Source organism: Zingiber officinale, chromosome 2B (genome assembly GCF_018446385.1).
Source record: "Zingiber officinale cultivar Zhangliang chromosome 2B, Zo_v1.1, whole genome shotgun sequence".
Classification (NCBI taxonomy): domain Eukaryota; kingdom Viridiplantae; phylum Streptophyta; class Magnoliopsida; order Zingiberales; family Zingiberaceae; genus Zingiber; species Zingiber officinale.
Genome location: NC_055989.1, coordinates 112,411,190 through 112,424,852, shown reverse-complemented (window position 1 = coordinate 112,424,852; position 13,663 = coordinate 112,411,190). Strand labels below are relative to the sequence as shown.

Sequence of the window (13,663 nt, the reverse complement as noted above, 5' to 3'; positions counted from 1 at the left end):
TTCCAGACCGATGTCATGTGGGGTGACCTTGAATGAAATTGAAGGGGGGGGGGGGGGGGCAAAGAAGGTTAAGAGTGATCAGATGCTTAAGGAGAGTCTCGGACCATGAGAGTAATGGTGTCCTTCATTTGAGAGGAGGATTATTGGAAATATAATCAAAGTCTCACATTGGAAATAAATAATAAAAATCACAGGTTAAAAAAATATGAAAGATATTTCCATTGACATGATGCCTTTTGGATAGAATCTAAAAATAAATTCATAAGGATTTAGGCCTAAAGTAGATAATACTATACAATTATGGAAGTATATAAATTCCTTTGGTTCTAACAAACAGGAGGTTATTTAACATTAGGTAATTGAGATCGATTGATACATTAAAGAAAGTTATGTACTTGAGGTTTAGGGATGAAAAACCTTATTTTAGGATTCACCAATCAATTGGTAAGAGGCGAGCCAAAACTCTAAACCCCAAAATCCAGATTTTGCAACACCAATGGATTGATACAATTAATTGGGTTACACTCATGATTTGGAGTTTACACAATTATTGTATTAATTGATTGGTAAGTTCTGTTAATCGATTGAAAATCAATTTTGAGTAAACAGAAGCTGCTTGAATCGATTGGTCTGATAGATTAGGCTTAGATAATCAATTGGTGCAATTGATTGAAAGGATATACTAAGCAAATAAAAGCTGATCAAATCGATTGGTCTGATTGATTGGTTTATACCAATCAATTGGTAGAGCATGCCGAGCTGACAAAAGTCTGTCAAATCAATTGACAGATTGATTGAGCACTGTCAATTGGTGATGTCCACCAATCGATTGAGATTCAAATCAGAATAATCTCAGTCATTAATCTAGAGTCAGTGACTGTTCAATGTATAGTCAATGGTCAACAATCTATTAGTGTGTTATGCTAATCAATTGGTGGTGGCAAAAGGTGGAGAAACGATCTGATTTTGAGTTGTTTAAAAGGGGGCTTAGGGCACAAAAATATGTTACAGTATTCCATTGTGATTCTCTTGTTAAACATCAATTTCAAGCTCTCATCTGTAATATCTTCAAGCAACCAAGAGAAGGAGAACTGATCAAAACTTGTAATATCTTCATTTCTTCTCTTTTGTTGCTCTTTCATTTGTTGAATTTTATAAGTTGTTGTAATCTTGCTATAAGAAGGTTTCTCCACGTTCGGATTTAGTTAGAGAAGGAGAAGGTTTAGTGGAAGTAAACAATTAAGAGTGGATTCTTGGATTAGTCACCTCAAAAGATAGATACCAAGTAAGGGGTGTTTGGTTCTTTCATAGGAATAGAAATCAGAATGAGAATCATAGTATTGTGGAATGAGAATGAGTATGAGCATGAATATCACTCTTAAAAGTAATGTTTATTTAGTTGAGTATTTTCTATCAGAATAAATTAAAATTTCTTTTTTTACCCTTAAAGGAAAATAAGAGAAAAAATTAGATGTGAGAGAAAGTTGAATATGAGAGAAAAATATGATGAGAGAGAAAGTATGATGAGAAAGAAAGTGTGATGGGAAAGAATGAAGAGAGAGAAAATGAGGAAAGAGAGTATGATGAGAGAGAGCATGATGATAGAAGATGAGAGAGAAAATATGATGAGAGGAGATGAAGAGAGAGAAAGTGTAATGAGAAAAAAATGAGGAGAGAGTGTGTGATGAGAGAGATTGAGGAGAGAGAAAGTGTGATGAGAGGGAAAGTGTAATGAGAAAAATAGGAAAGTGAATGTGATGGGAGAGATTGAGGAGAGAGAAAGTATGATAAGAGATAAAGTGTGTTGAGAAAAAAGGGAGAGAGTGTGATGGGAGAGATTGAGGAGAGAGAAAGTGTGATGAGATAGAAAATATGATGAGAGAGAAAATATGATGAGAAGAAAGAGAAAAGAGAGTGTGATGTGAGAGATTGAGAAGAGAGAAAGTATGATGAGAGAGGAACTATGATGAGAAAAAAAAGAGAGAAGAGAGTGTGATGGAAGATATTAAGGAGAAAGAAAGTGTGATGAGAGAGAAAGTGTAATGGAAAAAAAATGAAAGAAAATATGATGAGAGAGATTAAGGAGAGAGAAAGTGGGTGATAAAATGAGGAGAGAGAAAATATGATGAGAGAAAATAATGATAGAGAAAGTGATATGAAAGAAAAATTAAATAAATATATTTTGATATTTGATATTAAGGGAAAAAATTTTAGTTTTGGGTCAAGGGTATTTTTGGAATAAGGGAATATTTTGATTGTTGAAAATAGCTAGAGTAATGACTCACTGAATATGGGAGACATGGGAATGAGTCATTTCCCAATTATAAGGATCTATTCCCTTATTTGTATTTGCATTCCTATAATCCAGACATCAATAATGGCAATCAATGATTGCTATTCTCATTCCCCACTCTTATTCCCTTAAACCAAACGCCCCCTAAAATCATCTGCATTAGTGTTGTGAGTGTATTGTGTTTGTTTTGCTTCAAAGTTTTTGCTGCCCAATCTCAACAACTAAATAATCGGAGCTATTCAACCCTCCTCTAGCTCGCAAGTCCTAACATAAATAATTTTACATGAATCTTTCTTTGGATACTTGCTTATTACTTGGAATTTCCTCTTGTTGAGATAGAAAATTCACCGATACTTCACTCTCAAACCTCTAAGAACTGGCTCTTCAAATATCCTCAAAACCACTCTTTTAAAGACTTTAGGTCGAGGTTGATTTCCACCTATCAGTCGATTTATCTTATTTATCAATCGATCGATATGGTCTCCAACATTGTTCCTGCTATTAGACAACCTCTGAAATTTCTAAAATCTATTTGATTTATCGATCATTTGAACATCAGTCGACTAATTCATTTGAGCAATCAACTTATAGCAATTAGTCGAATCTCGCAATTCAATTGGCCTACTTCTATTCATCTCTTAATCAACATTAGTTGATTGATGTCAACCATTAATTGATTGATGTAATCAGTCGAGTTGAACATCAAATCGACTTGCTTCTGTTTGGTTTTGATCAACATCAATCGACTGATACCCATAATTAGTCAGCTGATATCAAGTTTTATAAACCTTAAAATATAAACAAAACCCTTTTCTCTATTTGCTACAGTATCCCATCATCAGTCGATTGATCTAACTCATAAGTCTATTGTTACTGTAGAACACTGTAGCAAAGACAATGTTCACGATTATGGTAGTAGTATTATTGTGACATTGTAGCAGTACTATAGTGACACTATAGTAGTACTGTAGAGACCATATTTTTGAGGTTTTGCATCCATTAATCTATTGATACACACTATCAATCGACTAATACTCTTGTTTCAACCTTATCAAAGCTTAATTCTTCTTGTCTGGTATCCGATTGATCTCAACCTATCAAGACTTCATTTGCCTAATATCCGGTCAATCATTGACCTGTCAAGACTCTACTCACCTAACATTCGGTCAACCTTGACTTGTCGGGACTTCATCATTACCTAGCATCTGGTCAACCTTGACCTACCGAAACTTTACATCTCATGTCAACTCCTTGTTGAATTTTTGACTGTTAAATGTCCAAGCAAGCGTGATCCACTTGAACTTTTCTCTTGCCAAATACCTGTTGGACTTCTGATCACTAAGGGTCTGGTCAACTGTGACCCACTTGGACTTTCTGTCTCGCCAACTCCATGTTGAACTTTTTACCGTTAAGTGTTCGGTCGACCATAATTCACTTGGACTTTCATATCTTGTCAAGTCTCTGGTCAACTATGACGAACTTTTTGCTTAATCAACTTAACATATTAATCAACTATCAAATATTTGGTCAACCTTAACCTACTTGATGTCTTACTCGATCAACTAACATATTAATCAAATAATGAAATCCCAACTCGAGTCATTTTAAGATTGGTCAACTTGGTGAATTTTGACCCGGGGTCGATTGCACCAACATTAAAAGTGTAAAGAATCAATTGTAGGATCAAAAGAATTTACATATCTCTACAATGATATGATATTATCTATTTTGGGCTTCAACCATTATGAATTTATTTTTGACTTTATCCAAAAGGTCTCATACCAATATAGATATATTTTATCTTTTAAACTAATGATTTTTTCTATGTATTTTTAATATGAGATTTTTATTGTATTTCTAATATTCTCCCCTTAAACGAAAGACCATCATTATTCTCATGATTAGGCCTCCTCTCAAGCATCCAGCCACTCTTGATATGCTTCGGACCTCCCTGTAAGCATCCGATCACTGTTGACTTGCTCTGGGCCTCCTCACAAATATCCGGTCACTATTGACCTACTCTGGGTCTCTCTGCAAGGCATCTAGTTTAAACCATAGCTCTGATACATGCTTCTTCCAATGGTTAGTCCAGTGAATAGCAACTTAACTCTGGTACCACTTGTAGGACTAAAAGAATTCACATATCTCTACAATAGTATAATATTATTCATTTTGAGCCTAAATCCTCATGAATTTATTTTGGGCTCTATCCAAAATATCTTATATTAATAGAGATATCTTTTATCTTTTAAATTTATATATTTTTAATATATTTTTAATATGATACTTTAATTATATTTCTAACATCAATTACATTGAAGACGTAAGGAAAATATGAGCTTGAGAGTTTATAAGGAAATTTAATCTCAAGTTTGTTTCTTGGAAGAATTCTACCTAGGCATGTATTTGACCATGGAATATGTTAGAGAAGGAGTTCGATCTCAGAGCATCCACATCAGTTTTTCTATTATTATATCTAAAATTTAGGGTAAATGATCCACTTTATTAAATTTAGATAATCACTTTTCACTACACACTACATCAAATACCCTAAAATTTCCATCATCCTTAATTTTTTATTATTTTCTTCTCTTTCTTTTATTGTTTATTATTATATATATTTATGGAATGAATAGAAGGAGGGAGATTGAGTGGAAGGAAAGAGATTAAAAAGAAATATTATTTTATTTTTATGGTAGATGTTTCATTCCATAAATTTAGAGAATTATTATTCATCAAATCTAAATTTAGGGAATGGATTGGATAACTGATATAGAGAGTTTTTAGTTATCTTATCTAAAATTTAAAATAAAATTTTTAGATAGAGTAACTGATATGAATATTCTTAAGTCAAAAGATCCTCAACTAGATTCAATCAAAAGAAGGCATGTTTTCAACTGAATCGTTGAGTCAACTAGGTAGCCAAGTATAAGATTTTGTTTTAGCCTTAGTTGTTAATCATGGTTGTATTTTACATGATGCTAACTTTATTTAATGTTTGTTTCTTAAGCGTAGTTGATTTTTTTTTTTTTTTTTACAATTCACTCTCCTTTAGTCCATCAATTCTAAAAAAAATAAATAATAATAATTCTAATTATCCTCATAAATTATCTTTGGGGATGATCGATTCAATCCCATGAAAATTTCCCACTGATCATCAAGGTAAATCGAGAAGCGTACGTGGCGGCCAACCTAAAAGCCCAACATCTTTTAGTTACGTCTCTCATTTAGAGGAAAAATTTCTACAAATATACTTAATTGGGGTTCAAATCGTGAATGTCTGGATAATAATTTAAATATCCTATCACGATATCATGACCCCGAGAACCCATCAATCATGGTTAGAAGTAATCTATGAATATTTTTGATAGTTTTGTGTCTGCGAATTTATATATTTTTATTATATCTTTTGATATTATTTTTATAACCTAAGCCTATGTTTGGATGGGGTGAGGTAAGGTTCATTAATGGAAGGGGATGGAAGGGGAAGGGAGGGAAAGGAAAGGAAAATAATATATTTATCTTACCCTTGTTTGGAAGGGAGGGAAAGTTTATGTGAGAGGAAAGGGATGAAATGAAGGTTAAATATACAAATTTACAAAAATATCCTCTTATTTTTTTAATAAATCTGCATGTAAAAAAATAAATAAGGATATAATTGTAATAATTTCTCCTAACCCTTCCTTACACCCTAATTTGGGGTGTAAGAAATTTCACTTATTCTCGATCATGCAAGGGGAGGCTTTACCCTTCTCTCCCCTTCCCCTTCATAGCTCACTCTCTCCCAAACAAGAGTAAAAATTTATTTTACCCATATTTACCTTTTCCTCCCCTTTACTCACCTCCTCTCAAACATAAGGTAAGTGTTTAGTTTTTACTATTCAATTAATTTTTAGAGATGGATCGATCTAATTCCATAAATTATTTTTATCAATTATTAGGATGAATTAAAAAAAAGTATAGATAGATCCCAATGGACGACATAATGTCATCAAATTTTCAAACTTTTTTAAAATATAACGTGCCGAAATTTAAATCCTAGTGTCTCCATGAGTACCGTCATTTAACCATTTTATTGATTGAGTAAGAAAGTTTTAATTTGCACTATTCACCCTTTAGACATGGTCAAGCTGCCCATGCCATCCTCGATCCCAGTCATTTTGCAGGAAAGGTCAATATTTTACCTAATTTGAAAATGGCTTCCCTATTTAGTTCATTCCTTTTTTATTGTCTTAAGTTATGTTTAACCGTGAGGAAGGAAAGACACATGAGTAGAGGAAAACTCGAGTTTATAGGGTTTAAGTCAGAAAATTTTTGTTCATGCTTTAACATCGAATGAAGATGAAAATTTGGCTAATAAGGTAGTTTAACTTAAACATATTATTAAATATTAAAAATAGAAAAATTACTAGTGCAATCATTCTCAAACATATTATTAAATATTAAAAATAGAGAAATTACTAGTGCAACCATTCTCAGGTCAAGGTTGATAAGTTTGACTAAACTTGAGTTAGCTCGAGCTTAAGTTTCGATGTTTGATAATATGTGAAAGAGAAGTCAAGTAGGTCAAGAGAGGACCATATATTTGTCTAGGGAAATTCTAATTAAGTTTAGGCAAAGGAAAGTCCAAGTAAATCAAGAAGGATCACATGTTGATAAAGGAAAGTCCTAACTAAGGTTAGGCAGGGTAGTAGTCTACCGAATGACTAGTCCTAACTGAACTTAGGCAAACGAAAGTCCAAGTGGATAAAGGAGAATCACACGTTAGTAAAGACAAGCCTTAACTGTAGTTAGGCAAGAGAAAACCCTAACTGAGGTTAAGCAGGGCGGAAGTCTACCGAGTGACTAGTCCTAATTGGAGGTTAAGCAAGAAGAAAATCCAAGTGGGTTTAGATAGGATATATGATCCCTTAGTTTAGGGAAAACTTATTGTATATCTCACAAAAACTATAGAGTTGACTTGTATGTATATGGAGACATATTAAATATAAGTGAGGTGTTAGGAGGATGAACAAAACTTAAGATATTAATTTAGTGTATTTTTTTAGTTTTAGATTCATCAAAATATATGAATTTTTTGAAGTCCAATCATGGGGAAAGCTAATGTACAAGTCATATGCATTTTAACCTAAAGATTATGATTGAAAATTATTTTTTTAAAATCATTTCCAAATTATTTTGGAAAACCTTGGTGAAGTCTATTTGTTGATAGAAATAGCCATTGCTTAGTTAGATATAAAGTTAGAGTGAACATTGGAAATTTCAATACTTTTTAATTTTATGTCATTCTTTAAAAATGAAAAGTATTTTCATAAAAAATTATTTTTTTTATGATAGTATATAATATAAGTACTGTCTACATGAAATTTCATGATTTTTAAAAAATTATAAAATTATTTATGAATTTTAAATTTCGAACTAAAATTGAAATTAGAAAATTTTTGTTATATTAATCGATTGGATCAATTGATTACTTTGCACCAATCGATTAGGGCAATCAATTGGTGGTGAATTTCTAGGAGGACAGAAACTCGCGGGATCGATCAGGTGATCGATTGGTACATGCAGAATCGATTGGAAGCTTAGACCAATCGATTAAGATATGGCATAATCGATTGGTATCTGAACCAATCGATTGATAGTTCTGATTTCAGCTGAAATGAGTTTACTTCAGCTGATTAAGCCACACTTAAGTCATTTAACTATTCCTAATCTTATGCAATGCTTTGATAAGTATTTAAGGGTAATTTTCTTGATAAAAATAAGAAAGAAATGGCTAAAGGGGATAAATTTAGAGTTAAGGAGGAGATTTAGATTCAAGGTTGAATCTTTAACCTCATGACTTAAATTTTTAGAATTTTCTAAAAGTTTAGGAACTCCAAATAATTGTTGGTGTAATGATAGAAGTTGGAACATGTTTTGAGGGGGAGGTCTTCTTTAAAGGCATGATTTGAGATTTTTTTTTTAAATGATAAGAATGAGAAGACAATGGAAGATTAGGAATCTCCATTGTGATGGATGTATGCTAAGGTTGAGCATAGAATACAATGAAAAGTATGAGATTTTTATTGGATTTCTTTGAATGAATTAACTTTTGGGAAGAATTTTTTATGTATGTCAAAAGGGGAGAATATACGATTTAAGTTATAAAACCCTCGTTCAGGCTTTGGCATGAGATGAAGATGGAAGTTGGACTAATGTGTTAGCTTAACTTAAACATATTGTCAAACATCAAAAAGAGGAGATTGTTAGTGCAATTATCCTCAGGTCAAGGTTGACGAGTTTGACTAAGCTCGAGTTAGCTCGAGCTTGAGTTTTGATGTTTGACAATATATGAGAGAGAAGTCAAATAGGTCAAGGGAGGACCAAATACTTGTCTAGTGATGTCCTAACTGAGGTTAGACAAAGGGAAGTCTAAGTGGGTCAAGGAGGATCATACATTGGCAAAAAAAAAGCCCTAACTAAAGTTAGACGGGGTGGAAGTCTACTGAGTGGCTAGTCTTAACTGAAGGCAGAGGAAAGTCCAAGTGGGACAAGGAGGATCACACGTTGGCAAAAGAAAGTCCTAACTGCGATTAGACAAGGGAAAACCTTAACTGAGGTTAGGCAGGTTAGTCTTAACTGGAGGTTAGGTAAGAGAAAAATCCAAGTAGGTTAAGGAGGACTGCATTTGATGATCGAAAGTCCTACGGGAAGTTAGTAAAGAGAAAGTCCAAGTGGATCAAAGGTTGAACGGACACTTAGTGATTAGAAGTCCAACGGGAGTTGGCAAGGGAAAGTCCAAGTGGGTCACGGAGGACCGGACACTCGATGAAGAAGTCCTGGCAAGTCAAGATTGACTGAATGCTAGACAATGGGAAGTCCTAACAGGTCATGGTTGATCAGATATTAGACAAGGGAACCCTAGACTTGGATAAAGTAAGTTAGGGTTGGACAATCAATTAGCGTAATCGATTAGCAACAAGCCAATAGATTAGGGCATTCAATTGAGAGGTTTTAATGATATCATAGTGAGGCTAAGAATTGATTGGGTTGAAGTTCAATTGATTGAGCCAATAGATCGACCTATTTTTGTGAGAACATAAACGACTGTGAATTGATTGAAGCAATCAATTAAGTCTGCTCCAATTGATTAGGCTAATCGATTATGACCTTTTTCATGAGAGAACAGAGAGTTTATGCGATTAGAGCAATCGATTATGCTACTTTCTCTCGTAAACAGAAAGCTTTTGAATCGATGCTTTCTGAATCAATTGGGGCAATCGATTAAAAGTTGTCGAATCGATTGGTATGACTCACTAATCGATTAAATGTTTGAAAAGAGCCATTCTACAAGTTTGAACGGGCAAATCCTAACTGACTTATTTTCCTTTGATCACTTGTGCAATAGCTTGGGTGGAAACACTTCAAAGTCTTTTCCACAGATAGATTTTGGGATGAGAATTTTTCTCCAAAGTGGCATTGATAGATATCTTCATCGCCTTAGAACCCTCGTCCCTCTAACAACCATTCGACCTTTCTCTTGTCTCTACTTTACTCGTGTGTGTGTGCGCCTTCGATCCAACTAGTCGTTAAAATGGATGATCCAACCCTAAAGATCGGTCATCAGATAAATTCGAGAAGTATAGATGGATCTGAATATGACACCTCGGTGTCACTAGTGGTTCAAACTATGCACATAAATGTGCAACTGAGGTAAATAGGGAAGCACTGATAGCGGGTGACTTATCAACCCAGTATTCTTAGGTTAATCGTCCATTAAGAAAAATTTATCCGTTAATTTATCAAATTTAAAAGAAATTTATTCGTTAATTTACCTAAGATGAGACTCGATTCTTAAATGCTTGAGAAAGTGAGAAGTCCTTATCACTGTACCATTGCAACGAGGCGTGATTGAACTTTTTTTAGCTGATACTAAGTATCTATGTTACACTAACTAATCTTGGGGATAATCAATTTGATTTCACGAAAATTTTTTTATCGACTACTAAGATAAATCGAGAAGCGCTCACAACGGATGACTATTAGCCTAATAATTTTAAATTAATTATCTATAAAAAAATTATTATTTAATTTATTGAAATTGGGACGCCATCCTGTAGGGATGACAATTTCACCCGAACCCAATGGAGGATCCGATATCCGACCCGAATGGAGGAGAGTATGGAGGAAATATCAATATCCGATTAAATAATATATATACATATATAAAAGATTTTTTTTTTCAAAATTAACTTACTATTTTTGTTGATATTAGGAGGAGACTATATAGATGTTTAATCTATTTCTTTAATTATTTATATATTTTTTAATAGGATGTTAATTTAAATATATTTTAGTTGAATGATAATAGTTGGATAGATAAATTTTTTTTATAATTATAGAAAAATATTCGATCTTTTAATAGATATAAATATACCTATCGAAAATCATATATCTGATAAATATGAGAATGAAGAATATAAAATTTAATCTAATCTAACTCATTCTCTATCATCCTGATTGAAAAATTAAGAACGACTTTTGTGTTGTGTACATTTCTAAGTATTTTTTGTCCGTAACAACTTCTATTAAAAATTGATATTTATTGCTTTACACAAAAATTATTAAAATGCAAACCACCCGCCCTTAAACTAGTTCCCACGATCCCATTTGCACTAATATTAATCCCACACTCACCAATTTCATGCTTTTTTTAGAAGTCGTCCACTTTTGATGTATATAAATAACCACTTCACCTCCAGCCCACTCCCGATCCACGGCCAAGGCCTTGATTTCCAAGAGAAGAGGAAGAAAAGATAAAATCTTTGAAGATATGTGCGGCGGAGCAATCATCTCCGACCTTATCTCGCCGGTTCCCTTCCGCCGAGTGAAGGCTGAGCATCTCTGGCCCCGCGGTAATAGGAAGAGCAAGCAACTCAGGATGACGGTCGACGACGACTTCGAGGCTGACTTCGAGGAGTTCGATGTTGAATCGGAAGAGGAGGAGTACAAAGACGAAGAGGAGGTTGATGTCAAGCCCTTTGATTTTGGGTCCAGATCGTCCTTCGCTCAAGGTAACTGGAAAAATTTGCTGCCAAAATTCCGGAATAGGATTTTTAGACTTCCGATTCTTTCTCCGGTTAATTTGGGAAGATTTCTAATTCGATTTCTTCACCAAGGTAAAGTTAATGATTCTCTTATGTTTTCCTTTTTCCCATAAGATTCCGTTGCACTTTGAAGATCTTTCTTTGGGAGGAAACTGTAATTTGAGGATGCATCAAATTCTCTGTGTTTGTTAAACTGGGAACGGTAGATTGGTCCGAGATTTATTTCCAACATTCACAAAATTGGGAATTGCCAGACGCTTAGATCTACTGGAACTATCTATATGGTTGTGAAGGTTATAGAGTTCGCTTAAATTATTTTAGTCGTACCACATCTGATACGGGAACAAAGTGAAGATAGAACAAGTAAATGAAGAACTGAGTGGAGCCTAAGCACTTGGGTAAGTATCCTTCATATGCACACACCAAGAGTCTCCAAATAGTTCAAAAATCTTGCTAGGATTGCCCTAACTATAGGCATTGAATACCACCCTTCCTCCATTCGGTGTAGTTTGTCCTTCGCATATCGGTAATAGTTAGAATTTTTACTCTAATATGATTTGATTATGTTACAAGGGTTGAAGAAGCAAAATTGGGACATTTCTATGATGATGAATAATCCACTTGGAAAAGGAGTGCCTCCATATAGGTCTATATGGAATTAAATGTGTACCTGAACCGGACAATGAGTTGTGACTTACTGACTTGTACAAGTATAGATTTTGATCAATTGTCCCTACTTCTCTTCGATAGTATGCTGAATTTAACTGAGAGTTGTGTTTGGAGAACCAAATGATTCCTTCCAAATATCTTGGTTAACATTTTGAAAAAAAGATGTAAAAGTGTAAAAATGATAGATTTGGTGAAATTTAGTGTTGTCAACTTGGGTTAGACACTCTTTAATCTTGCAGGGGGCTTAACTACTCTCAGATCAAGAGATCTTGGAGGATATGATGCTAAGTCAGCCAAAAGGAAGAGAAAGAATCAATTTCGTGGAATTCGTCAGCGTCCATGGGGCAAATGGGCAGCTGAAATTAGAGACCCATGCAAAGGGGTTCGAATTTGGCTCGGTACATTCAATTCTGCTGAGGAGGCTGCAAGAGCCTATGATGCTGAGGCTCGCCGAATACGTGGAACAAAAGCCAAGGTGAACTTCCCCTCTGCAGCCAACCGAGATGCCAAAAAACGCAACTTAAAACCTAACACCATAAGGGGACAGAAGCTGAAGCATTCAGAAAAACATGAATTCATGGAGTTGAAGGATCTGAACAACCAAAATTGTGAATTCTATTCTACCATGGGCCTCCCGGAAGAATGTCTAACGAAGCCTGGCTTTTTAAATCCATCTTCAAAGACAAAGCCTAGCGCGTCCTTTGAAGGTCTAAGCTTTCATGCGAATGAGGGAAGTAACAATTTTGGTCATCCAGGATTTATGTGTGAACAAGAGGCCAAATCCCCAGAGATTATTTCAATTACCACTCCCACAGTTATCCAAAACAATGATACTGGATCATTGGCAGTCAATAGCCATCTAAACAATTCCAACGAGAACAATGGAGTTCAAATCTCTGAAGATATATCTGATTTCGATGCCTACATAAAGTTCCTGCGACTTGCTTACCTTGAGGGGAATTCTGATCTGTCGATGGGCTATCTATTTGGTGGCGAGCTGACCCAGGATGATCAGAGTGCAATGAACCTCTGGAGCTTTGACGACATGCCCATAGCGGGCAGTGCCTACTAAGGGACTTCAGCTAGCTCTACCAGTGTACTATGTATACAAGCAAACAAGTAGGAAATATTTCAATGGCCTTGTTTTACGTTTCCCATGCTTGCTTACATGTATCTATCTCTTTGTGGAGCACAAAGTGGTTTTTTCTCTTACCTTCTGTTTGCTTTCTCAGGAACCAATATCGATAGAGGGTAGCAAGATATGGAAATGCTTGCTTGACTATTATGAATCTATGTGGAATAGAATATGGTTTTCTGAACAATCATCAAGAACAGCATTATTTTGCTGCCATGTAAAGTGTCTTATCCTGTTACTTTTGCACTTGATATGTATTTTCTGCATTTTCTTTTTCAAGAGGTGACATGCCTTTAACATGGCAGGATGCTTTCATTGTCTATCTTTTTCCATTGTTACTCCTCAAGGTGGACATTTATGTGAGGCTAAAATTGATGGTGTATGTATTAAATGAATTGTAAACACAGGTACTGTTCCACAATAATATCTTCATCTTGTTACCCGTCAATAATATATTAGTTCAATCTTTTGTCTGAA

General features: G+C 34.5%; 1 protein-coding gene across 2 annotated transcripts; it reads left to right on the top strand.

The window, feature by feature from the left end:
* Positions 1-10,951: 10,951 nt before the first annotated feature.
* Positions 10,952-13,663, top strand: LOC122046831 (ethylene-responsive transcription factor 1-like). 2 transcript variants are annotated; one of them, XR_006130397.1, is made up of 4 exons: positions 10,952-11,349; positions 12,291-13,170; positions 13,284-13,403; positions 13,492-13,663. XR_006130397.1 is itself a non-coding variant. In XM_042607733.1 (3 exons), exons 1-2 carry the CDS (start codon positions 11,109-11,111, stop codon positions 13,121-13,123), a joined length of 1,074 nt encoding a protein of 357 aa, XP_042463667.1. In that variant the 5' UTR covers positions 10,952-11,108; the 3' UTR covers positions 13,124-13,170; positions 13,284-13,663. The 2 variants fall into 2 exon arrangements, 1 of the variants encoding a protein (XP_042463667.1); XM_042607733.1 differs by having other exon boundaries at positions 13,284-13,663.

What these genes read in the sequence shown, in the direction of transcription:
- LOC122046831 (XM_042607733.1), top strand. Translation starts at nt 11,109, where the DNA reads ATGTGCGGCGGAGCAATCATCTCCGACCTTATCTCGCCGGTTCCCTTC. An exon ending in CAGATCGTCCTTCGCTCAAG is followed by an intron (nt 11,350 to 12,290) that starts GTAACTGGAAAA and finishes TTAATCTTGCAG; the next exon opens with GGGGCTTAACTACTCTCAGA.